General features: G+C 41.5%; 1 protein-coding gene and 1 pseudogene across 7 annotated transcripts in view; both read left to right on the plus strand.

Moving 5' to 3' along the window:
- Positions 1–353: 353 nt before the first annotated feature.
- Positions 354–23,986, plus strand: part of LOC148020604 (NAD(P)-linked oxidoreductase superfamily protein) — a 47,067-nt gene continuing 23,434 nt past the window's right edge. For 2 of the 7 annotated variants that reach the window (XR_015694569.1, XM_087698390.1), the window contains exons 1-5: positions 371–558; positions 631–1,140; positions 1,806–2,034; positions 5,642–5,941; positions 7,160–7,288. Coding sequence is in view for 6 of the 7 variants with exons in the window: in XM_087698390.1 (XP_087554516.1) it covers positions 965–1,140; positions 1,806–2,034; positions 5,642–5,941; positions 7,160–7,288 (834 nt within the window). In the remaining variant the exon portion in view is untranslated. Of the gene's footprint in view, positions 559–630; positions 1,141–1,805; positions 2,035–5,641; positions 5,942–7,159; positions 7,289–23,986 lie in introns of all 7 variants that reach the window. The other 5 variants (XM_087698388.1, XM_087698387.1, XM_087698386.1 and 2 more) reach the window with 5 other exon arrangements.
- LOC148020605 (uncharacterized) lies at positions 11,126–16,807 on the plus strand (annotated as a pseudogene).

Raw genomic sequence — 23,986 nt, forward strand, 5'->3', positions numbered from 1 at the left:
AAGAGTTGGTCATGTGCATCCAATTCATGGATCCAAACAGATTGTTGAACCTCGAGCCAAAATGTGTGTTGTCTTGAGAAGACCCACCAGCTTCGAAAATATGCTGCTGATTGATGCACAACTCCTGTAACTACTAGGAACAACACAAACGAGCACCAATATATACAAAGTAAGAATGTGAAAGGTGCAGAGGTGTCCTTGAGTTCAATTGTGTTTAGGAATGTGAGCATTCGGTACATGTCGAGGGTTTGATCCATGTGTACGATTGCTTAGGATGGTCTGCTTAATGGCAAGAGGAATGCAGAGAGGGAATTGAGGTGGGCCTCTGGATGAAAAATGATTTGAGGCAAAATAAGAGTATACTGTGGAAAACTGGATGGGACTAGACTGGCACGCGTTGCTGTAGTCGAGCAGAACAAGGTCTAGTCTTCCGAGAGGAGGAGGAAAGCCCGTGTGGGGATGTGGGGATGGGACTAGATTGCCGGTCGTTGTTGTAGAGGAAGAGGTGTAACGCAACTGTGCCGCGCTACAACTCTTGGCCTGCAAAACCAGCTTTTTGTAATTGTTTTCTGCTTCCCTTAATCTGCGATACCACTAACTGTGGAGTCTAACCAACGAACTTGTGTGCAGGTGCATAAATCTAGTAAAACTGCACTTTTCATGGACCAACTGCGGTCGACCAACTGTGGTTGCGATATGAGCAGAGGTTGAGCGTTCCGTCATCTGGTGTGTAACCAACTTTGGGATCATTGCACTTTCTAGGCTAGCAAGTAGATTTTGGACAACTGGAAAGGTGGATACTCCATGCGCCTGCTGCTAACATTAGTCTTCGTCAATGACGTTGGCATGCAGATAAGGCTTTGGCCATCCCCGTCACAGCAGCTTAACTCGATCTTTACCCTCTGTGCGCGTGTCTCTCTCTCTCTCGCCCCCCGTCTCTGTCCGTGTGTCTGGACCTGTGATAATGGAGAGCTCCGGACTAGGTTTCTGCGAGCTCGGGCGTACCGGCCTTCGGATCAGCAGGCTTGGCTTCGGTGGCTCGCCCCTTGGCAACGTCTTCGGGACTGTGAAGGAGGAAGATGCCATCGCTTCTGTCCATGAAGCTGCGCACCTTGGCATCAACTTCTTTGATACCTCCCCGTAAGCACCCTTCCTCTTGTGCAGCAACATTGTCTGATAAACAATTGTGCTTCCCCTCCCCTTCCCCCCCCCCAACATATAAATCCAGCGCATATTTAAAAAAAAGAGTTAGTAAAAAAAAAAAGGTACGTGATAAACATTGAAATGAAACTGGAAAGAACGGTCCAAATGATCTATATAGTAGTTCCGTGCATTATTCTCCAGGAAATAGGATTTCTTCTTGTTGTTTTCCTTGTAACCTAGATGGCACTTTGCAGACTGCATATCGTGCCTCTAAAGTCATAAAAGCTCATCTTCCATCAAATTCAGGCTGTGAATTGCTTTGTAGATGATCTGTATGCAGTTTTTTTTTGGGGCCTATTTAGCTTACTTGCCTAAGATCAGTTCCTTATGTTTTGGCGTGCACATGGAATGTATACATGAGTATGTTGCTCAAATCTGGTGCGTAAAGTACTACAGACCTCCTTCCATCAAAGTCACCAGAGCTTTTGCGTTGTGTGAATTGAAGCTGGTTCTCATATTTTGTATCTGTCTTACCTGTATTCATTCAGTATCTTTTCTCGGTGATTAAGCTCTCTTGACTAATCAAGGTGAGAAGTGCATTTGTTAAAGTAGGTAGATGAGCACAATTCTCACAGTTAATCAAAACAGTTTCTTGCGTGCAGATATTATGGTGGTACATTGGCTGAGCAAGTGCTTGGGAAGGCATTTAAAACCCTATCATTGCCTCGTGACAAGTTTGTTGTGTCATCTAAATGTGGGCGCTATATTGAAGGTTTTGATTTCAGTGCAGATCGTGTGATCAGAAGCATTGATGAAAGTTTGAAACGTTTGAATCTCAACTACATTGACATCATGCACTGCCATGATATTGAATTTGCATCACTTGATCAGGTGTGGTTATCTAGGTTTTGTTTTGATGCTTAACAGTTTTGGGTACCAAAAAAATGCATGTTTGTTCATGAATAGATATTTGTATCTCACTAGTTTGTAGATGAGAAGAAGTCTACTTTAATGTTTCAGTGAGCAACATAATGAACCCTCAAGCATGTGCACATTTGTAACCTTTAAGTGAGAGGTGCAACCTGTATGACCTGCCTAACTGCTTGGAATCGCACTCTTGGATGTGCCATGGCTCACCTTTGATGGTTTTGCTCAATACTCTTGCTGATCTGCAGAATTTCTCCATTGGAGGCCACATAGTCTTGCAACTAAACTGGATGAGGTGGGGTAATGGTTGACCAGCCTGTTTATGCTGTTTGAGACTTTTATAAACTTACTTTGAATATCCAGATATATCACACCTTCTGACCTGCACAATTTCATTGCTGAAGACTACATATCCATGAGTCCTTTGGGAAATGGAGATGTAAAAGTAATAGAGACAAGATTGAGAGTTGAAGATGGGCAACACCTTCCCAAAAAGCATATATTTTTGCTTAATCCAAGTCCTTTAAGAAAGAGCTTAGTTACAATTAACTCGAGAGCAAGGAGTAGTTCTCACTCTCACTAGATCATGTAAAGATGTACATACACATATGCATTACTTACTATGTAATAAAAACAACTGATTTCTTTAGAATACGAGAGTAAAAAGAGAAAAAATAAGCCTTTCTCTGTTAATGAACATCAATACATGGATAGGGCTTTCTTCTTGTTTTTGAAATGAAAGAAGAGCTCGAGGAGAAGGTGCTATAATGAGTTTATAGGTTTGTTGTCTTGTAAAACAATAGCGAAAGAAGAGAGAATATAGAAGTATTCGATGATGGAGGAGCAGAGGATTATGATATAGATGAATGGGATCAGCTTTAGGTTATCTTCAGTTGCTATATAATAGTTTATAGCTAAGAAAACTAACCTAGAATGAGTTCTCTTTCTAGTTGAAAGAGGAGAGGTAAATTGAAGTAGCACAAGACAAGTGTTCTAGCCACATGTGATGAGGTATGACAAGTGGTAGGATTACAGTACAAAGCGTACTATTTTTAGAATGTCATTTTTATTTTTTAAAACTATCATTTTTAAATCAATTAGAGACTCCTAAAATTTAGGGACTCCAATATGGGTATGATATGAAAGGGTTTTACGAGTACATTATAAACACATTGTTGAAATCGTTTTATGAGTTTTCTATGCAAAGATATGTGTATTTTAAGCTTTTAGCTTATACATGCACATTGTACAAACATTTTATGATTATATAATCTTATTGAGTATAATTGTTTGTTCTAGCGGATCTAGTCCATAGTTCAAGGTATTAATCGTTTCTATGTATGAGCTTGACTTTGATATACTTGAGTTTTAGTCACATGCGTTCAATTGGGTCATATAGATGGAAGTGTGTACTATCTTTTCTTTAACCCATTGCTTGGTCCACCATATGTGATCATTCATTAGTGGTTAGCTCTAATACACTTTTTTTAATATCTAGTAAGTGCAAAGGAAACAAATTTAATAAATAACTAAATATACAAAATAATGAAAATGATACAATTTCTTTTTCTATTGTGTTATGACAGCCCTTCGTCTTCTATTAAGCTATTTTCAACCAAAAAGCTTTTTCATATGGTTAAAGAATGCTTGGGTAATCCTTCATAATTTTTCATCTATCCACTTAGTGGAGATATGCTAGGTTTTTAGGGTTTGCAAGAGAAAACACTAAGTATATGACCATGGCTTAAACACAAAGAACTCAAACACAAACACAAAAATGCAAAAACACAAATAGTGAAGCTTTAAAGAGAACTTTGAAGTGAAGAAATGAATGCTGTAAATGCAGGAAAGAGTGTAAAAGATGCTCAAGGGGAGAGCTGTGGAACAACCAGTGGCTCTTTTGAGAGTGGGCTGAGGGAGGGGTCGATGTGTGTCGTCCACCAAAGATGGATCCTAGTGTTGTAACCTCTAGTTGGAGTTGAGATGTTGCTGAAAGTGGAAGGCCAGGCTGGAAACCAACATGTAGTTGTCTGTTGGGTTGAAAAAAATTGTGTAGATTTTCAACCCCTCAACAAAGCTACAATAAAATGGGTTTTTGGAGTTGGACACACCCCATATAGCTTCATGGATGGCTTCACTAGCTACAAGTGAATCTTCAATCACCTTGCAAATAGGTCAAAGATTGGCTTCATCACTTTTGGGGATACATTCATGTATAAAAGGATGGCTTTGGGTTGGCTACTACACCCTCTTACCTTCCAAAGAAATATCTAGCTCATCTTCAAGAATTTCCTCAACACCTTCAAAGTATTTATGGATGACTCCTAAAGTTTCTCAAGAACAGCTGATACACCTAAAGAAGCTGCCCTTGAGGAACACTTACATCAGCTATGGTTGTTCTTCAAAAAGTACCTACAGATTGGACTCTGGCTCAATTCATTCAACGGTCAATTTCTGGTAGTCCAAGCCTCTCTTTTGGGTCAAATAGTTTTAGCAGAAGGACTGGCCCTGGATCCTGAAAAGGTTATTGCTATCCTCAAATTACCTGCCCTGGTTGGCGGGACTGTTGGTCTCCAGCCACGCCAAGGGAGAGATTTTCTTGGTCTTCCAGTGTACCTTTGCATGCAGAAGTGGGAATAAACTGGGTATTTTTCCTTGTATCTCTTAAGCCACTGGTAAAGAGTTTGGCAGGCCAATGGAGTACAATGTCATTGGCCCGACTCACAAAACATAACAAAAAAGAAGAAAGTAACTATGGCCTGTGGACGCTGTAGTGAGTCAATGTATCATTGTTACCGAAAGCATGCTGCTAAGTTTCACATGCCTGATACAACAGGATTCATGAGAACTGTTCTGTCGATGCTTAGTCCTTGGGATAAGTCTATATTCTGCTAAGTTGTCTGGCCCCAAGTTCTAGCCTGATGTTAGCTGGTGATACCGGGTTTGCTAGCATCTAGCATCTGTCTTAACTGATCTAGCTACATGCTTGTAGTGTCCAAGATTTGACTTTTCAAGCAGCCTTTCATTGTAGAAACTAGCCTGCAACAAGTCAAACCTGTCATCCAGTACAAACATGTGAACATTATGCAGAGAACTTTGATCAGTGATCTCTCATGATGATGCAATTGAAGTTGTGTAAAATGAGTATTAGCTGTGTTGTGAACAGAGGTGCTCCAGCAGACTATCAAACAAGCAAGCATAAATTTTCTTATATGAAGCTCTAGGGGCTTGCCATAAAATGCGTTTGGGTTGACGCACAAAACAGCAGTTGCAATGTCTCATTGACACAATTCCAGCCAAAAAAGCAATCAGTCATTAAGTTAAAATTCATCATAATCAACGCCCTACAGTATGCTGGTCTTACATTCCAGAATTTTCTTGTTTTTTCATTTGGCCAATTTTGGTTGAATACTTTTTTGCTCAGGTTCTCATCTCATGGGTGGTTACGATCCAGATAAAAGTTATTCTGCTCCACATATGACTTAGTTGATCATCTTGCACTTGAGTAGCATCTCACTTTTCTTGCAAAATTTGTTTGAAGGTTCAAACGTGCTTTTGTCAAAATATGCAGGTAATCATGGAAACAATTCCTGCCCTTGTTAAACTAAAGGAAACTGGGAAAATACGCTATATTGGCATCACCGGTCTTCCCCTTAAAATTTTCCGATATGTATTGGATAGAGTACCACCTGGAACAATAGATGTTGTTCTTTCGTACTGTCACTACAGTTTGAATGATTCCTCTTTGGAAGATTTGCTGCCATACTTGAAGTCCAAAGGAGTTGGGGTTGTGAATGCTTCTCCATTGTCCATGGGGCTGCTTACAGAAAGTGGGCCACCATCATGGCATCCGGCGCCCAAAGAGCTGCAGGTGAATACTTTAGCTTGTGAAACTGTGTTTTCAACAATTTGAAGATGCTCAATGTATTTTTAAATGCTTTTTCCCAGTTTTCATGTTGCTGGGCATGCTGTAGATGATTGCTGTTCGAGGACTGTATGAGAGGATATGATGTGATGTTTCCAAATAAACTGTATGTAACATGAGTTCTTCAACTGCTTTAAAATTTTTGGGTGACGAGTGGAGGTTGATGGTATGAGGTTCTCTGCTCCTTCCTCCCAGCTGCCTACATGGTCACTAGAGAAACACTTTGGCAGAGGGTGCAATGTGGTAGATTTGGCTTCGCCTGAGAGCAGATAGCTTGTTGCCTCATATTTTGGACTCAAGCCACGTAGAGATGAGCTATGAAAGCTACAGCTAGATTGTGCTCAGAGTTTGATGGCCATCTGTGTTAGAAAAGATTTAGATCTTAGTACCAGCAAGACAATAAATCATTAGTGATAAAGGACAATGCTCTCTTATAATGTCACAACAGTAATTTTTCTCCATGTGGACATCACACCTCTCAGATTCTAAGACCTTGCTAACACAGTAGGCTCTCAAAGTGTGTTTTGCTTTAGTTGTTGCTTTTGATACCAAGGTGTCTCAAGTCCAAGAGGTGTTTCTTTACTTTTACGAATGGCCAGATTGGCACCTGGCATTAGACCTGCAAGGGTTTTTGTTAGAAGAACCTTCAAAACAAACTGATGGCTTTCTGGCTGCATTAGCTGGTGCTGCTCCAATGTGCCATGGGGTGCAGGCACATTGTAGCAGAATTGTTTCAAGAGCAAAAGCAAATTTCTGCTTAGATAGTAATACCTTCCACAGTATCTCTGATGATAGAATACTCACTATGACTGAGATAGAGACACTGAGAAGAATGACAAGTGACTGGAAATGTCAAACTTTTCTTGAAATGTCCATTTTTTGCAGTAGCACTCAGTCCTTATCTTGTAGTTCAGGTCTGTGGAAGCAATATTTTTAATTAGCATCCTTCACTTGTAACATCGAATGAGTTGTTTTGTTGATAATTGTGACCTATCATTGTGACCTGAAGATTTCATGTATTTTACTTTAAGTAATCTGGTATCAAAGATTTGATCACAGAAGTACTTTTCTAGATCATACTTGCAGGATATGGTCCATACTCTATATAGTCTGACATGTTTTATTCTGATATGAGCTTTCGTTTGTTATTGCACTTTTGTGTAGTCTGCTTGTGCTTCCGCAGCTGCACATTGCAAGCTGAGAGGGAAAAATATTTCTGAACTAGCACTGCATTATGCTCTGGAAAATCGAGACATTGCAAGTACGCTTGTTGGAATGAATTCTATAGAGCAGGTAAGGCGCTCAAGTTTCATATGCTCAATAAATTTTACAAATTATTTCTGTATTGACAGTGCTGGCAGTTATTAATTTTTGAGGAAGCTTTTTGATACTAGAGGAGTTGTCATGTAGATTAGTTTTACAGTTGCTTTTGCCCGAACTGTTATGCTTTGAGGCATTGACCGGATTTTTGAAATGCTTGTCTCGAAGCGAATGAGATCTGCAGTGGTCAATTTAATGTTTTGGGTTTTGAATGGTTCAGAAAAATATTTATAAGCTACTTTTGAAAGCAGTCTAGCAGTATCAACTGATCAAAGCATGCAAGACTGTACAGTGTCCTCAGATCTATTTTTCTTTTATATTTGTCCCAATTTTATTAGACAACATGCATAAGTAAAAGCTGAACGTAGAAGACATGGATGGATTCCAAGACTGGCCTAGATCTTGAGAACAGTCTAGGGTATCAGTTTATCCAAGGAGTGGTCTTGAATATATGGCTTTAGTGTCGATGTGTGAGCCAAGCAACAATCATGGTGCTGAAGAGGAAGTTCTCATCTTGCATTGTGCATATGCATTCATATAAGCCATGCTCAATCTTCTTTTGTGTTTATCGTCTCTTCAGATATGGACATTTTGTGGACCTTTCTTGTCTCTAGGATTAGGATTTATAAACTATGCAAAAACTCTAATAATGACTGATGCATGATTTTGAATCTGTAACTAAGTTGGTTTGCTTGGGAATTGCAGTTGTGGAGTATCCAACCCATGCAAGTAGTTTTTAGGGAAAAATCAGTTTTGCAGGTTAGATTTGTGGCCAAGTCTCAAAGGCAGCTAGTGCCAACAATTATTCTAGTTCTAGTTCTTGAGGAGTATTGCTTCAGGAAGGTATGCACTCTGAATGGGAAGAATGTAGTCAACTGTGTCCTGGTCATGTTTCGTTGACAAAATAAAAAGTTTCCGGCAAGACCATGGATACCTAACTGGCCAAAGTTTTGGACATTAAAAATTGCTCTAGACGGTTACCTTGGTCCTTAGTCAAGTCAGTTCACAGTTTTAGTTTCAATAGAACTCTCTGTCTTGCATTCAACTCAACAAATGGATGCCAATATTTTGGATACCCATCCTGTTATATGCAGACAGCATTGTGCTGATCTCAGGCTCCCCTATCAGTATGGATGCTTCCTGCACAGACATTTGCCTTTTAGTAAATGTTGGAAAGACCATTATCATGGTGTTTAACATGACACATGCTTGGGTGATCAGATCAAAGCACTACTTCGCAGTTGGTCGAGAGTCCACTCGGATTGTTAGATAATATGTATACTTGGAGTGACCTTCAAAGAGCCACAATTCTCTATGCTGAAGGCTACGGAGGTCATGTTAGCACAGAATCTTGCAACACCAGGGGTACTTGAGAGATAGTGTGCATATTACACAAAGCTATGGCTTTTCAATAACAATACTTCTCTACGGAGTGGAGACTTGAGGGCCCAGCCTCACACACAAGGAGAGTGCCACTTGGAGGATAAGATGGACCTGGGAGAAATTTCTGATGGATGTTAGTTCATGAAGAGAACATTGACTATGATGATAGCATGCATGATATGGAGCAAGCTGTCAGTACTCCATGAGATTCTTAGAGCAGAGCTAGGTACCACATCTATGGTCCAAAAACCCTTGTCTAGGCAGTGACCTGGGAGGATGCACTGGGGTTTACAAAGAAAACATGAAATGTACTACCAACCACATGACTCAGAAATACTCAGAAATGAAAGATGAAAGAATGAATGGAAACTCAAAGAAGTAACTGAGTATATAGAGGTAGGTGATACAAGGGGAATGCTCAAGGAATGCAGAGCTTTCCAACAGCCACTGACTTTCAAGGGAGTGGGCTGAGGGATGTCGAAGGTGTGTGCCGTACTATGACAGATCCCAAGCACAGCAAACCACCGAATTCAATTTCTAGAGGTGATATGGAAGGCCCAGCAGTGATAGGAGTAAAATGCTGAAGCATCAGTTCTAAGGCAGGAGTGGACACTGAGGCTGAGGAAGGCAGTGTAGACTGCAAAAAATAGCAGTAATTTGACATTTGAGAGTAGCTGAGCTGAAACACAGCAGGAGGATGATGTAATTAGCAGCGTGTTACGGACAGCCTGCAAAATGCAGGAGTCTGGGCACCTTGGGAAGCAGCAGTGATGTTGCCAAGGTGGGAGATGCATAAAACACAGGCTAAATGATGATGCTGGCAGCAGGGCAGCTGATTTGGGACTGATAGCCAGCTGTAGGGTGATGAACAGCAGCAACAGGAGTTAGTCCAGGCCCCAGCATGCAGAGATGAAGGCGATGATGGCTGGCAGTGGGGAGCTGATGAGGGCTGAATGCAGGTAGGCTGATGGTGATGGCAAAGATGGTGGCAAGTTGTTGGAGAAAGTGATGGTAAATGATAGATTCAAGGATAAAGTGTGGTCAGCCTATGGATCTCTTTTGTAGAACTTTTGGGCTTGATATTCCTACCAATATTCTTGAATCTCATCTTTTTGATAATTTATTTATTATATCAAAGGCATAGTTGTTAGGTACGAAAAGTACGATACGGTACGGTACGATAAAATACGGTATTAAATGGTACCTTAAGATTTTATAAGGTATGGTACGATATTAGTACAAAAAATTAAAACTATAAATAATAGAATACATGTTTAAAGTGAAACTAGCAATGCCATTGCAAAATATGCTGAATACATGAGGTAAAAAGCCATCGCAATCACATGCGAGCAGTAAACATGCGGGCAACGCCGAATGGTACAGTGTACTGGATATATCATACAATCATCAATGAGTGAAACTGGATACAATCATCAGTGATAGTACTAAGTAGATACAAAAAGATGAGACTCGAGAGAGCTGAGGCCTAGAGGCTAGGATGACTCATGAGGCAGCATCATCATCATCATCATCATCATCATCATCATCATCATCATCATCTGAGTGCTCATCAAGAGAGTTTGAAGATGACTCTTCGTCATCGAATGATGAGGCACTCTCATACTCATCCTCACTGATAAGGTTACCATCATCATCAAATGATGGCTCCCTAGGCAATGATGGTCTAACTGTAGGCAAAGGAGGAATGTCATGATCAGGAACTGGACGAGAGCTACTAGAGCCCCGCCTCATATATGTCTGCAAACCACTTGAATCATCCCTTGTCGATCTCGGAGGGCGTTCATGGCCAAGGGCTGAAGAGTCTCCAGCGCATATCCAAAATTTTGCCACCAAAATAGACGCTTTACAAGTGACTCCCTTCTCCAACAAGTGGGAGAAGAAAATGCCACATGTCCTCTCTGATCTGCATAGCATCCAAGCTCCTCTAGGAATGTGTTGTGGTCATCTATGGGGACCACACGAGTCAGATATGCAAGCTGATCTGACCGGAGATCTCTGTCATCCATGATGGCCAGCGACTTGTAGGCCGGATGCACCAATGCTGCAAAACCATGGATGGGCCTATGCATCCATGCCCATCTCCTCTCTGCTATCTCTATGATGTATGCACGTTGAGAATCTGTGATCATCATGCAAGCCCGTACTTCCACCAATGCTGCTCTGAAGAAGTGAACGAGAAGGCCTATGGTGGACTCCTCGCAATCAGTCATGCGCAACACCCTATAAAAGGGAGTCACGGCAATCACAATGGCATGGACTTTTTGCCAAAACTGCTCGTCAAGGCACGGCCGTTGCATGGCTTGCGCCTCCTCTATCTCATGCTCATCCCACTCATTCCATAGAGTGGACACTCATCCTCCTCCTCCTCCTCTAGTGGATCCCTCAACACATTGCGGATGAATCCACTAGAGGAGGAGGTGGCGGTTGCAGCATCTACACCTCTCGCCAAGATGAGAGGGGGATCCACTAGAGGAGGTGGTGGCGGCCACAACATCTACACCTATGCCTACTCATGAGGAAGCCTCAAATGTAGGCCTATATTCGACCTATGCGGGTGAGGCCTCCACCATTGGTGGTACCGACTCCACATCTACTTCAGGCTCCGGCATTGGCAAAAGGCAAAGGGTAGAGGCTCATGCGGTACCAAGAGGCAATCCTCTCTCTCTCAAGCTCCCGATCATACATATGGATCCGTTGCCTTTCTTAGAGAAAGGCAACGACAAGCCGATGTTGAGATTGCACGTACGGTGATCGAGTGTAATCTTGCATTCAACATCCTAAAGCATGAGCAATGGAAGAAGATGGTGAGAACCATCTCCAATGTGGGCCCATGTGAAGGATGGAGCGACGTCTCATACAATGATATGAGGACGAAGAAGATTGATGAAGAGAAGGAGAGGATTGATAAAGCCCTTCATCCTATTCGGGCCGCATGGACAAAATACGGTTGCTTCATTATCACCGATGGATGGAGTGACCGTAAGAAACGGGGTATCATCAACATACTCGTTTCATGTCCACTTGGCACATGTTTTTTGTGGGCCGTAGACACGAGCAAGAGGGGAAGAAAAACGACCGGCCCATTCATCTACCGCCACATTCGACAAGCTATCATTGAGCTACACATTGTCTTTTTAAAGTTTCTTTCATTATTCATGAATCATAATTAGAATTTTCAAGTCGTGATTCATGATTCATCTCTCCCCAAAGCTTTTATAATTTGTGCCATGTATGATATGCTTGTAGGTGGGCCTGTTGAATGTGGTGCAAGTTGTGACCGACAATGCATCCAATTGTCGGCGTATGGGCCGTTTGCTTGAGGCCGAGTTTCCTTCGATCGTATGGACTCCATGTGCAAGTCATTGTTTGAACTTGCTCATGGAGGACATCGGGAAGCTAAAATGGGTGAAGAGGGTGGTACGCAAGGCTACATCTGTTGTCACCTTCTTCACGGTGAAGGTGAAGGTGCTTGCGATGTATCATAAGCATAGCAAACTTGAGTTGAAGATTGGAGCGGCTTTATGAGGTGCGGTCCACCCTACGCCAAACAGTGGTGTCCACTCTATGGAATGAGTGGGATGAGCATGAGATAGAGGAGGCGAAAGCCATGCAACGGCCGTGCCTTGATGAGCAGTTTTGGCAGAAAGTCCGTGCCATTGTGATTGCTGTGACTCCCTTTTATAGGGTGTTGCGCATGACTGATTGCGAGGGGTCCACCATGGGCTTTCTTGTTCACTTCTTCAGAGCGGCATTGGTGGAGGTACGGGCTTGCATGATGATCACAGATTCTCAGCGTGCATACATCATAGAGATAGCAGAGAGGAGATGGGCATGGATGCATAGGCCCATCCATGGTTTTGCAGCATTGGTGCATCTGGCCTACAAGTCGCTGGCCATCATGGATGACAGAGAGCTCTGGTCAGATCAGCTTGCATATCTGACTCGTGTGGTCCCCATAGATGACCACAACACAGTCCTAGAGGAGCTTGGATGCTATGCAGATCAGAGAGGACATGTGGCATTTTCTTCTCCCACTTGTTGGAGAAGGGAGTCACTTGTAAAGCGTCTATTTTGGTGGCAAAATTTTGGATATGCGCTGGAGTCTCTTCAGCCCTTGGCCATGAGAGTCCTTGCACAGGATTGCTCTTCGTGTGCATGTGAGAGAAACTGGAGTGCCTATTCTATCATTCACACGAAGATTCGCAATCGTCTTAGTGCACGACAGTTAGAGCGGCTAGTCTATTGCCGCACTAACTTGTGCATGATGAAGGCCATGATGAGTATGGGTAGTCCAAAGCAGGTAAACACCTAACCATAAAATGATAAGTCAAGTTTAATTTTTAAATTTGTTGGTTTCAACTTGTTACTTTATAGTATTATAGTCAACAATTTAGTATTTATAATCTATTATCTGATGTGCATTGTGTAGGTGAATGTTGATACTTTCAAGTTGACGGGCGACACTCTTGCGAGTGTACATCAGGAGGTCGATGAGGAGGAGCAGATCTTTGCAGAGCTCTATAGAGAGCTCATGTTGCTTGTCTCTGCTTGAGTCTTTGTCTTTCAGTCTTGGTTGTACACGTTGTGTCTTCTGAGTGCAAACCTTAGCATAGCTTCACATGGTATGAGAATTGGTGCTCTTCTAAAGTGTATCTTGCGGTGATTGTGAAGGCTAGTCTTTGTGCGAGATTCACATGCGACTCAATTTTGACTCCTAATATTGCAGGCATCTTCTTCTTCGGATCTGATGATGCCCTATTAGGCGTCTCCATCATTGGAGGCTTTGAGAAGGCATTATGGTCTCGAGAAGGAGATAGAGACAACCTTCAGCTTTACCATCTTCTTCTTCTTGTTTTGATCATCTTATAGATGAAGAGTTTGAGGAGTACTTGTGCATCACGTGTAGTTCGAATCACAGTCCTCCAACGAGTTCATACTACTTTGTTTGGACCAATTGGTGAGACTTGCCATTTCTTTGATCTTAGAGAGACCACAACATTGGCGTGTTTGGCAATCCATCTCCTTTATCTTAGCTAGGCCTTATATCAGCTTTGTATAATCCTTTTGAGTCGTATGAGCCAAAACCCTCTTGTTTCTCCTTTTGGTGTGCATGAGCCGAATGGTTTTTAGTATGCTAACTTTAATAGAGGAGACTCTCCAAGCAGATATCCTTTATTAGGTATGTCTATACCTTCTGTTTTATTTGAGCAAGTAAACCACACTTCTTAACTCCCTCCTCTCCCACCTCTAACTTCTCCACATTGTGATCTACTCATATATTCATTTCAACATCTTGGATTACATTCCACTTCCGCTTAAAGCACACTAGGATTTGGATCTTCCATCTCCGCTCCTAACACCTTATTCTCTCTTCCACCATCTACCTACCCTCCATTCATTCCACCTCTTGGGGGGAATGCTACCCTTTAATATTGACAATTGTACCTTTCACCTACCCCCACTTTACCATGTCCTTTCATTTTGGAACGGCTGTGATGGGCATCCCCCTCACTACCCCTGGACGCTCACAAACTCGCGACATGACCTTTCAGATGCAAGGATATCCATCCTCTATTTATGGGTTGTCATCCCATATCCCTTGGGTCACTCCTATGCAGGGATTTCCATCCGTTGCTCCCTGTGTCCCTATCTCTCCACCATGGGCTCCTCAGGCGGTCACCATGCCTATCTCTAACTCACCAATGTCCACATTTGGATCCGCTATACACACTTCTCGTATATACGGTGGGCACTTTGGGATTACTTCCCAAGTGTACTCCACCCCATCTCCCTATCCTCCCTATGCACCCTACCCCCATTATACACCTTCTCCATCTCCTAGCACTATTGCTCCTATTGCAATGGCCAAGAATGTCTTCCCACTCGTTTTAACAGGTTGAATTTCACAAATTGGTCGAACTTCATGCAACAAGTGCTCGAACCTCAGGGACTTTGGAACCTCGTCGTTGATACCGATCGGATCCTTGATTAGCTCACCTTGATCACATCGGTCAATGGAGAGCCCGCAATGCCACAACCAATATTGAGTTAACGCATGGATTGCTTCCTGAGTTCCACTCTCAATTATAGTATTTTCCAATCACATCTGAGCGTTAGAGTCATCTCATTAACTGCTATACGACTTGAGATCGCACTTGATGAATCAATCTTGATTTTGAGCTTCAGGAGTTTTTCATTAAGGAAGGGAATGCTTTGAAATTTAAGTTGGTTGAATATCAGCGATTACTGGCCGAGTTTGCTACTATTGGCTCCCCAAAGTTAGACGACAATCAGGTCACGTTCTTCTTAAACAAGTTGCCCAACAAATACTTTCATTTTATCCAACACATTATTTCACAACTTAGATTGCCGATCTTCTATGAGTTCGAGTGTCAGTTCTTGTGTTACGTGAGGCTGCATGATCAAGTCCATAAGAAGTTCTCCACACACATATATTCAGAGGGGCGAGAGTTGGTTGCCTCTTCTTTAAGAGGGAAAACCAACAGTGGCAAGTACTCGCAAGATGCAAAGGCAATCCAAAATTTTATCCAACACATTATCTCACAATCTAGATTGCTAACCTTCTATGAGTTCGAGTGTTAGTTTTTGCGTTATGTGAGGCTGCATGATCAAGTCCACAAGAAGTTCTCCACACACATATATTCAAAGGGACGAGGGTTGGTTGCCCCTTCTTCAAGAGGGAAAACCGACAGTGGCAAGTACTTGCAAGATGCAAAGGCAATCCAAAACAAGAGTGACATCACTTCCTTCGATGGAAACAAAGACATACGATCCCTTTGGTAGTAAATTCCTAAGAAAAATAGGTTTTGTACACAATGGAGCTATGCTTCTTATTGCTTCATCATCTGCTCTAGCGGCTACTGGATATATGGCATGCGAACAATCTCAACAATCTATCTCCTTCACCACTCTTGAAGGATTGCTTGATTAGTATGCTAGTGACTCACCTATTGCACTTTACACATTCATTCTTAGGATATCCACTACACCTTCTAGGACCACTTTTCCACCTTGTTGTATGCGATGGTGGCCACACACTTGGCCTTTCCCTTTTTAGACTTCCCCTGTATACTTATATACTCATTGTATTGCACTTAGCTTTGCTTTATTCGATTTTATTTTCACTTTTATTTCTTGGAGCATCTCACTACTCACATCTATACTTCCAGATTTTGATCCCTTTTGTAGGGTTTTATATTTCAGTGTAGGGCTAACATGCAGGCTTGTACTAGTCCTTTCTGAGTTGAAGATAGGAGATACGCGCCATTCCTTTCATGGTTCCATCTACTTAGAGTTTGGTTCTTCTACTAGCATGGAGGCTTCCCCTCCTGTTGCTTATATGTGGTTATTGTTTGAGCAGCTTTATGAGGTGCAGTCCGCGCTACGCCAAACAGTGATGTCCACTCTATGGAATAAGTGGGATGAGCATGAGACAGAGGAGGTGAAGGCCATGTAGCGGCGGTGCCTTGACGAGCAATTTTGGCAGAAAGTCCGTGCCATTGCGATTGCCGTGACTCCCTTTTTATAGGGTGTTGCGCATGACTGATTGCGAGGGGTCCACCATGGGGCTTCTTGTTCACTTCTTCAGAGCGGCATTGGTGGAAGTACGGGCTTGCATGATGATCACAGATTCTCAGCATGTATACATCATAGAGATAGCAGAGAGGAGATGGGCATGGATACATAGGCCCATCTATGGTTTTGCAACATTGGTGCATCCGGCCTACAAGTCGCTGGCGATCATGGATGACAGAGAGCTCCGGTTAGATCAGCTTGCATATCTGACTCGTGTGGTCCCCATAGATGACCACAACACAGTCCTAGAGGAGCTTGGATGCTATGCAGATCAGAGAGGACGTGGCATTTTCTTCTTCCACTTGTTGTAGAAGAGAGTCACTTGTAAAGCCTCTATTTTGGTGGCAAAATTTTGGATATGCGCTGGAGACTCTTCAGCCTTTGGCCATGAACGCCCTCCAAGATCGACGAGGGGTGGTTCAAGTGGTTTGCAGACATATATGAGGCGGGGCTCTAGTAGCTCTTGGCCAGTTCCTGATGATGACATTCCCTCCTTGCCGACAATTAGACGATCATTGCCTAGGGAGCCATCATTTGATGATGATGGTAACCTTATCAGTGAGGATGAGTATGAGAGTGCCTCATCATTCGATGATGAGGAGTCATCTTCAAACTCTCTTGATGAGTACTCAGATGATGATGATGATAGTGATGCCTCATGAGTCATCCTAGCCTCTAGGTCTCTCCTCTCTCGGCACTTGTTTTTTTTGACCTTTGACTTTAGCCTTCATAAAATACTAATAGCATTAATAATCTTGGAAGAAGTAGTGGTCTTGATGGTGGAGAAATGGATGTTGTTGATGAAGAACTTGTGTTGCTGAAGAATAATGTGCCTGATGATGAAGACCTAGCGTTGAAGGAAATGATGCTCTTGTTGATGCTGTAGATGATGTCCAGAAGATGTAGCTCAATGATGGAAAATAATGGCAGCATGAAGGATCAATGATGGCTGCATTGAAGAAGAAATCATGGAATGTTGGTGGGGATGTAGAGGCCACTGATGTTGATGGTTCTTCAATTCTTCAAATAATTGTCTACAAAAGTCCTGTAACCCAACTTGTGCTCTTTCTAAGGGGTGTGTTTACTTATGTGTATGGTGACTTGCATGTGTAGGTGGAATTGGGAGATGGGTCGAACTCTAGGTAAGCCTTAAGTGTTGTCCCACACTTGAGGATCCAAAATCGTGAATAGCTTATGGTGCAAATATTATGTGAGTGCATGTGCATGCATAGTCTAATACATAGTTAGAAGATTGCTCCATAGATGTTTATCTTGATGAAGGATGACAAAGGAATCTTGCACTGGCGAAGATGGGAGAAAGTGTCCTCGTTGTTGAGGGAAAATAAAGTTATTGGAGGGACACTGTTGGGGAGATGGACAAAAGGTGGAGTCCAATCCAATAGCTCTTGAAGCACATGGTTCTCTGTGGAATCAATACAAGGGGGAGTGGAGGAAATTGGTCCCTTATTACAGAAAGTTCTTCTTGCTTTGAATAGTAGCACTAGGATAAATGAAGTGGAATAGAGAAAGTGCAAATGACTTAGGTAGATAGGAGCACCTTGTCTCATTGGTGATATAGAGTTGGTGAAGAAGAACTATGACTAGGTGATGAAGACTTGTAGTATTGATGAAGCAAGTGTGACTTTCCCTCAAGAAGTAGATGACCATTATATATTGTAGTCAAGGGAAGTGATGGATGAAGAAATTGGGATGTTAGTATTGATGGCGCTCAAATATCTTTGTCTTTGTGAGAGTCTCTTAGATGATCTGGTTGTCACGATGTTGCCATATATTGGAATCTTTAAGGAAAGATTCTATGATCGATAACGTTGGCTTGAAACATGAAGTGCATTGCATTTGCTGTGTCACCTATTACTTGCTTGCATTTACTTGGTGAAATCTTGAGAATACCATGCAGTGGATGCAAAGTCAAAAGATATAAAGAATTGTTTTTTTTTTTGGGTGCATTTCACTAGTGTACCGTGAGTAAAAGTTGTGATTGCGTACCTTGATCTTGCTCTCATAGAAGATATAGCGTTATTTTAGAAGTCAAAGGGTCTTTGGTTCTTGTCAGTGCAACAAAGGATATATACAATGAGAAAAAAAAGTTAGTTATATGCAGGGGTCAGTATTTTGTAGTTTTTGGAATCCATCAGTCATAGAAATTTGGATTGTACTCCAACTTTTGTAGCTAGTCCACAAATGTAAGTAATCAGATTGTCAAGCAAGGATGGTCTTACAAAGCGAGTGGCAATGTGCAACCCCTCTTCAGTCAGAATCTTATTAAGCAATGAGTGGTATTTTAACTTTTGTGGCAAGTCTAGATACCAAGCCAAGATGATAGAACACAAGAAAGTAGTCTCATAGTAGGTTGGATCATATTGAAGCGTATTGACTTTACAATGTTGCTCAGCCGTTGTTATAAGATGATTGCCATTGTTGCAAGCAATCTCAAGCCGATGAGAAAACCATTTCTGCAAGAATGGACTTGAGAAATTGCAATTCTGCTTAAGTTCATCAAGTGCTGACTGGTTTTGGAGTTTGGTCATGGAAGCATCCTCATCGTATTTAGCTTTCTTTCAGAGTCCAGTGCAGATTTTCTTCTTTCATTTTCTTTTTTCATACGAGTCTTTGCATGAGAGTGAGCCCGTGCTTGAAAATGATTTTACAAAATTTATTTAGTCCTCTTTCTTAATTCATATTTTTTCTAGAGCATCTGACACTTTTATATTATTTTTGCCTTTTTTTTTTCTTGATGAGTTTTTGACTATCATGGTTGAGCATGGGCTGACTATATGCTGTCAAAAGACACGGGAACTAGAGCATGGCAGATGCTCTGGCGGATGGAAGATAAAGACCAAACTCATGATGACATAGACAAGTAGAGACAAACTGTTACATAAGTGAATTAGGTTCCAAGATGGCAGCTTGGACTCATAAACATAATCTTGTATAGGACTGACAAAGGTAAGACACTTAATTAAAAGTACAAAGCATCATGACATTGTATTCATTCCATATAAAAAGTGGTAGTCAAGTACAATGCTTTTCTCTTGCTTTCTCTCTTTGTGTTTGCGTTTCCTCTTTTATTGCACACTCACATGGTATCATTTCCAAGTGAGGAGTCGGAGGTTCTACGAAGAAACTTTCTTTAGCAGGGTATAGCTGATTTTTCCCTCCGTTTTAGACATCTCAACACGAAAATGAAATATTTCTAGTGTTATGAGGACATGTATTTTTGAAATCTCACTTAATATGTGGATTAATTTTTAATCACATGGTTAAGTAAATGTTGCACAAGTGAGATGTAATTGGGGTTAGAGTAAATTTACTAGCCTGGGATTGGAGGAAATCACGGATGTCAAAGGCAAAAGTTGCTATAAGTTATGCCACATAGGTACTTGGTGGTATTTGGTGCTAGTTGTTAGCCTAGGTCATTCATTTGGCTATAAGTGTCAATTGGTGATACTAGAGAAGTGGCATTTAGTGGTACCTAATGCCAATATGATGGTCAAAGATGACGCATAGACACTCGGGAATGAAAGTTGCCTAGCCAATTTAATTATTGGCCAATCAGATTATTTTTCAGGACACCGAAATAATTATTAGATCAATTTTCAGTATTTAAAGACTGAAAATTAATATTTAGTTATGGATAATGCTGAAAAAACCATTTAGGAAGGTTGCCACTTGTAAAAAATTATGGATAGTGTTGAGAAAACCATTTGGAAAGGTTGCGACTTGCCAAAATGCCCATGCAAGACTGAAAAACGTCTTTAGAGGTTGAAGAGAGACATTTTAATATATTCAGCCTGCAAGAGAGAGTGAGGAGATGCTATTGGTCTGATTTGCAGCCATTGGAGGACCTTCTCTAGCAGCCAAGGGCAGGAGAAGACCAATCAATAGCATGTGATAACATCTATAGGCTATTGAGACAGGGTAGCAGTAGTAAATGACTAATTTTCTTTAATTCTTTGCATCTATAAGCTGTTGAGATAGGGCAGCAGCTGTAAATGACAGATTCTCTTCGGTTCTTTGTAAATAAATTGTAAATTTTCTCTCTCCTTAGCATTCTCTCTACCTGCTAGCCTTTCTACAGCCTTGCTTCGAAGATTACAGAATTGAGATCACCAAAGATTGAGAAATTTTAGATTTCTCTATTGTAAATCCTAATTTGCATAGAAATTAAGGTTTAGCAGTAGCCTTGGGAAGTGTGCCAGTAATTGAAAGCTCCAAGACTTGGATTCAACAGGGCTGAAGCTGTTTTTAGTCAAATTCAAGTGGAGGGACCAACAAATCAATGAATTTGGGGCATTTTTCATCTCCATCAAAGCAAGTAAAGGCCAAGTGACTGTTGACTCAAGGGGTAAATCAGATCGAAGACTTGCTGGTCATTTTGGGTAGCAAGGGGAGTTGGAATACCAAAAGGGATTGGGAAAATCCCATTGTGTATTAACTTCTTTTTCAATTAAGTTAAGTAAATACTGAAAGGGGCACCAGTTTTGGGGCCAATAGGGTGTCCATTGTCCAAGATTGTAAGTTAATTTGCATTTCTTAGTTTTGTAATAAATGTTACTAGTGTAACTAAGTTGTAATTAGGAAATTACCACCCATCCAACGGAAAGAAGGTTGGTTACATCTAGTGTGTTTGTAGGTTTTCAAAGATGGATTACTACTAGTTTGATGCTTTTGACAATTTTGAAAAGAAGCATCTCCCTTCTTCTCTTGATAGACAATCACCCTAGTTCGATTGTTGCAAAGAGCGGTGTGAAGTTCGACATTTAGAGCCTTGTTCTCACTTAGTTAGATTGAGAAGATGGGAACCCCATTCTCCCTCCGCTTCTCTCCATATTCTTGCAAGGCATACTCTCGTATAGTGTTGGAGGTAAAGCCGTCTATATCTACGTTTCCATGTGTTTACTTCACACACCGTGACCCTTACACTTTTACATTGCAGGTGGCAAGTGCCTATCACTGTCACTTTATTCTTTATTCTTTCAGTGACTATTGAATAAGGGAATGTCGGTGACACATTGTGACTGTTGGAGTTTCCATATACGGTGTGTCTCTCTTGCTTTCTTGCTCCATTTGCCACAGCTCTTGTTTCTGCTTGTGTGCTTCCACTTGGGCTCTACCTTTCAACTGGTATCAGAGTGATAATGACCGCCGTGGTAGAGACTCATAGAGGTCTTAATCTTGCGGCCAGTCTCATAGTAAGTCTTATGGTCATAAGGTCTCTCTTACATATTATTATGGAAAGCAAGGTCGTATTAGGCCATAGTGCTATAAGATGCGCGATGATAAACTTGGAGCTTGAGTCTGATGATGATTACATCTTGATAGCTTCTTCACTTGATGCTTGTTAGTTGGTTGATGCGCCATTTCCTTTCTCTTAGTGTTGGTTGCTTGATTCGGGGCTTCTTTTCATGTGATGCCGCATAAGGATTGGTTTCATTCCTATTGCAACATGACAAGTTTTGTAAGACTAGGAAATGACTTGGCATTGGTGATGTTAGACTATAGTTTACTTCGGGAAACACTTTTGTTTTTCATGATGTACGCCATGTTTCGGCTTTGATTAAAAGCCTGCTCTCTATTGGAGGGTTACATGATGCAGGATATCGCGTATCTTTTGGTGATTTCGCATGGAAGATTACCCATGGGAATCTTGTCTTTGCTCAAGGTGCCAAGGTTGGTAGCCTCTATTCCTTGCTTGTATTTGGATCTATTGACCATATTTTGGCTGTGATTGATATAGCACTTGTATCTTTATGGCATTGTTGCCTTGGGTATATGTCCTTAAAAGAAGTGAAAATGCTTTCTTATTATTGCCATATACTTGATAAATAGATCCCTATGCATTGCTATTGGTTGTTAGGTTACAGAGGAGTTATGGTCTGGAAAACCTCCATAATGTTCTTATTTGCATGTGTCATGAGGACGTGAAAATTTCATGCTTTGCTTAAGTTTAATTGATATTTGATTAAAGGATTAATCAAATGTGCAATTAAAAGATGCACATGTGAGGTGCAAGCTACTTTTTTACAGTTGAAGGCCCAAGGACCTTGTGAAAAAGATGGGTGTCAAAGGCAAAAGTTGTAATAAGTTACACTTGTTAGATTCTAGGTGAATTTTGGTGTCAGTTTGTCCCTAGGAGCATTGATTGGCCATTAAGTGTCAGTGGTGACACTAGGGACTAGGCATTAATTAATGGATTAATGCTTGTCTAAGGGTAAATTAATGCATGGGACCACTTTGGGTTGCAAATGGCCTAGCCAATTAATTTTTGGATGGGCAAGGTCAATTTTTTGGGCATGGATTAAGGGTTGAATTAATTTTCAGAATTAATTAATTCTGAAAATTAATTAAATGGCTGGAAATTGCTGAAAATGGATTAAGAAAGCTGCCACTTGGCAAAACTTTCCCATGCAAGTGGGGGAAAGGCTAAATAGGGCTGAAGGGAGAGGGAAATCCCGTTTTTTCATTTTGGAGCTGTTGGGAAGAGGTGTTGGACTGTTGCTGCCAGCTTTTGGGGCCATTTCCCAGCCATTGGAGACCATTTTGGTGATGGAGATTGCATGTTCTTGACCTTGGGAAGCTGGGAATTGCTGCGGATGCACTTTCTCTTGAAGATCACAATCTCTGATGCTCCTATTGTTGTTGGTGCATCCGTTTGGGGCTGGTACAGCAGGGCAGCAGCTGATTTTAATTAGTTCTTCGCAACAAATCTCAGAATTTTCTCTCTCTACAGCATTCTTTCATCTCCTTCAGCCTATGCTCAGCTATTCTCAACAATTCTCAGCCATTCGGAGGAGATCTCAGCCATTTTTGGCGGGCTGATCTGTAATTTTTGCAGTAAACCCTAATTTACAGCAGCAGAAATTAGGGTTTAGCAGCCACCTTGGGATCCGTGCCAGAGATTGAAGGCTCAAGGGATTGAAATCAGTAGCTGATAATTGAAGATTATCAAGGGATTTTAGGAGCCAGCCCATCGTGAATTGATTTGGGGCAGCATTTGGCCAGCCAAGGGTCAAATTGGAGAAGAAGTCTTGGGTGAATGAAGGGGCAAATGACCCAAAAGGCTTACTGGTCATTTATGACAGCAAGAGTAATTGGTTAGCAGGAGGAGATTGAAGAATCTCGAGTTGTACTCCTTCCAATTGAATGAAAGCTAAATAAATACTGCAAGGGGCACCAGTTTTGGGGCTAACGGGGAGTCTATTGTCCAAGAATGTTATGGTAAAGTGTGTATTTCATTTTATGTGCATTTATTTATTGCTGTAATTAACTCTTAAATCAGGTTATCACCACCCATTCCAAGAAGTAAGGTTGGTTTCATGGTTCCATTGTCGAGATACATCAAATCTCTTGATCTGGTGGGCTCGAGGCACCTGATTGCAAGCCAAAGGTTTGTGCTAGTGTTGATCTTTGTGCTCAGCTGAGAAATTACAGCAAGATGTCTTCATACAGTGCGATGCAATCAAGCAGTAATGATGCCTCTCATGATGCACATTCACATGTGAAAGAAGGAAATGCAATGCCTGATCTTGGACAAGGCACGAATCATGGACAACATGCTGAAAATGTGGTTGAAGGCCAAGATGTTGGACCCTCAATGCAGAAAGATGATGGTGATCAGCAAGGGGAAATGGAATTCGATGTTGCATTCAA

The sequence above is a fragment of the Lygodium microphyllum genome, chromosome 18 (genome assembly GCF_053477565.2).
Source record: "Lygodium microphyllum isolate KBCC chromosome 18, Lygodium_microphyllum_v1.1.10, whole genome shotgun sequence".
Taxonomy (NCBI): domain Eukaryota; kingdom Viridiplantae; phylum Streptophyta; class Polypodiopsida; order Schizaeales; family Lygodiaceae; genus Lygodium; species Lygodium microphyllum.